Source organism: Microtus ochrogaster, chromosome 4 (assembly GCF_000317375.1).
Source record: "Microtus ochrogaster isolate Prairie Vole_2 chromosome 4, MicOch1.0, whole genome shotgun sequence".
Classification (NCBI taxonomy): Eukaryota; Metazoa; Chordata; class Mammalia; order Rodentia; family Cricetidae; genus Microtus; species Microtus ochrogaster.
Window position 1 is genome coordinate 70,391,323 of NC_022011.1, and position 2,993 is coordinate 70,394,315.

General features: G+C 39.6%; 1 protein-coding gene across 2 annotated transcripts in view; it reads right to left on the reverse strand.

The window, feature by feature from the left end:
- Positions 1-683: 683 nt before the first annotated feature.
- Positions 684-2,993, reverse strand: part of Ccdc148 (coiled-coil domain containing 148) — a 245,091-nt gene continuing 242,781 nt past the window's right edge. For both annotated transcript variants that reach the window (XM_013355678.2, XM_026778576.1), the window contains one exon: positions 684-953. In XM_013355678.2, coding sequence (XP_013211132.1) covers positions 807-953 — 147 coding nt within the window. In that variant the 3' untranslated portion in view covers positions 684-806. The remainder of the gene's footprint in view (positions 954-2,993) is intronic.

Sequence of the window (2,993 nt, forward strand, 5' to 3'; positions counted from 1 at the left end):
CGCAATAGAGAGGGGAAAAATAGCTAGTCTTCCTACTACTACATCAGGAAGTTTTAACAACACATTTTCTTGCTGGAATCACTGCTTTTTAGAAGTAGCCGAGAATTTATGGGCGAGTTTTACATGAAATACTTCTCTTCAAGAAAATCATTTAGGTATTTCTTAGGTAATTTGCAACTTTTTATATTTGAAGTGTCATAAAATTTCAGTTTTCCTTCTAAGCAACCACACAGCCATGTCTTCCCAGACAAAATCAGTATTCCCATGATGGAGACACCACTTCTATTGTCCTCTTAAGGCAAATTTGCAAATAGATTGTTCAGATGACTGATTTGCAGTAAGCATGATGTATCAAACTGGTTTCTAAATACAGTGAAAGGCTAAATCTCCTCCTTCAAATACACACACACACACACACACACACACACACACACACACAAAACAGCCAAAAACAATAGAAGCGTAACTGATAGTAGAGCTTCCATAATTAAAAGTCAAATTGTGGAAGAACAAACAGAAAGAAAAGTAGCACTGTGGAAGATGAGCTTCCTACAAATGGTTATTTTAAACTTCTGGAAGAAATCCTCCAAAATAGCGCCCTACCAAACGACACCATATATACCAAAGTCCCATAAATTTGGTGAATTTGGTTACCTAAAGAAAAATGGAATAGTGCATAAAACTTTGAAAGTTAAAAAAGGCAAAGCTGTTTAATAAATGCTATGATTTCTATGTCTGGTGGTTACTAAGCATCCAGAAGTGGTGATCAACATTATCTGTATCCATACACTGTTTACATGTTCCCTCTAGGTTTTGAATACAGTCGACTCTGTGTCCTTCCTTGGAGGCTTCAGAGGACCGATTTTTGGTAGCATCTCTTTGGCGTACTGTGTTTTATGGAGTCCAGCTTCACGAAGTGCTAGCTCAAATCTAAGTCTAGGATCAGAAGTTATCTGCAGATATAAAATACAATTTAAATAAACAACTCATTTAGTTGAAGTAAATTTTATCACTAATTTTTATATTTTTCCAAGTCACATATTTTTTTTTTTTTTTGCTTTTTTGTTTTGTTTTGTTTTTCGAGACAGGGTTTCTCTGTAGCTTTGGTGCCCGTCCCGGAACTAGCTCTAGTAGACCAGGCTGGCCTCGAACTCCTGGAGATCCACCCCCCTCTGCCTCCCGAGTGCTGGGATTAAAGGCGTACACCACCAGCGCCCGGCCAAATCACATATTTTTAAGGTATAGATGGTTAGATGCCAATAAATCTTGCTAGGTCTGTGATTGCAGAGTTTTACTAGAAATGTTCAAACTGTTTTTGAGATCATCACTTCCCAGTGCATTATTTATTTCCAACATAAGCTACATTCAGTATTATATATTAATCAAATTGAATATATTAAAATTATCAAATGATGAAATAAAAGAACCTTACTTCCAGTACCATTATTATTTATTGCTGGTTAGAATCATATAAATAAAGCATTATAAAATAAATCTACTTTAATAAATAAAATTAATCTTCAGAATATATTTTTAAGTAGCTATCATTAAGAAAAACATATTAAGCATACAAGTGTGTGTCTGCATGCAGGTATCTGCACCATCTGGGTGTGCAGTGGTTATAGAGGCTAGAAGAAGGAGTGGTAATTTAGTTAAAGATGGTTGGCCTAATTCTAAAATACAAGCAGAAAGAATGTAGCTTTGGGATTTAAATTTCTTGCAAATGGGAAAACAACCTCACAAATATAGCTCCCCAAATGATAGCACGGGTAACAAACATCTTATGATCTTGATGAACTTGGCAATATTAACTCCTAGAACTAGAGCTGCTCAGAGCTGAGTTGCTAGGTGGACGCTGGGAACCAAACTCAGGCCCTTTGCCAGAGTTCCAAGGGCTCTAAATGATGCATCATTTAGGAATGTGCAACATATACATAAAGACATGGCCACTCCCTGAAAAAGAGAATCTGAGGTTGGCCCTTTATTTCAAACAGAACTGGAAAGGCCCACCATCCCATGCTAAGTGGGAGGAGACACACAAATAGCTCAACTTCTGTTCACATTTATACTTGATTGGACCTTAGTCCCATTCCTATGAATCTTAAATATTATCACACTCTCTATCACAATAAGAGGTGGCCACAAAGGGATTTACACCCAATGAGGTATTTTACCTGAATCTGAAGTCCTACCCCACAAAGAGATAAAGTCATAAACTTTTGAAGATAGTTTCCTCCGTGAGTTCCTGAGAGAGTGGAAGTAAAAAGACATGCGCAGATGACATACGCACTGCGTGGACTATGCTTCATGTGCTAAAACATGGAGGTGTGTGGGGTACTGCTTCCAGGAGGATGACCTCAGAAATGGGCAACAGTGAAATTTGACTTAATCTTTAAATCAGAGGGAGGAAGAGAGATCAAATCAGACAGGGGGGCCTCACGTACAAATGCTGAGAGGAAGCAGGTCGATTTGGGGATCAGGGGAGTTGAGGCAGAACACTCTGCACTGAGAAACTCTGTCAAGAAAGGACACTCAGACTGGGGTGTGGATTTCAAAGTCTCGACGTCTGTGCTAGCGCCGTGCTGGTTACTTCTGAGTTTAGCATGAAAGTGTGGATCTGATCATAAAGTCAGAATAAACTAAGAGAAGGAGGTGGGGTCAGGAGTCCTTTGACTGTCTAGTCATGAAGTAATAAATACCTAAGCATGTCCAGAAGTAGATAAGAAACAACTGTTAGAAATACCCTGAAAGGAAGATGAAACAGCCAACCAATCAGAAGCAGGGCTGGGTAGTGATGCATTGGAAACAGGGCTGGGCTAGTGATGTATTGGAAACAGGGCTGTGCTAGTGATGCACTGGAAACAGGGCTGGGCTAGTGGTGCATTGGAAACAGGGCTGGGCTAGTGATGCACTGGAAACAGGGCTGGGCTAGTGATGCATTGGAAACAGGGCTGGGCTAGTGATGCATTGGAAACAGGGCTGGGCTAGTGATG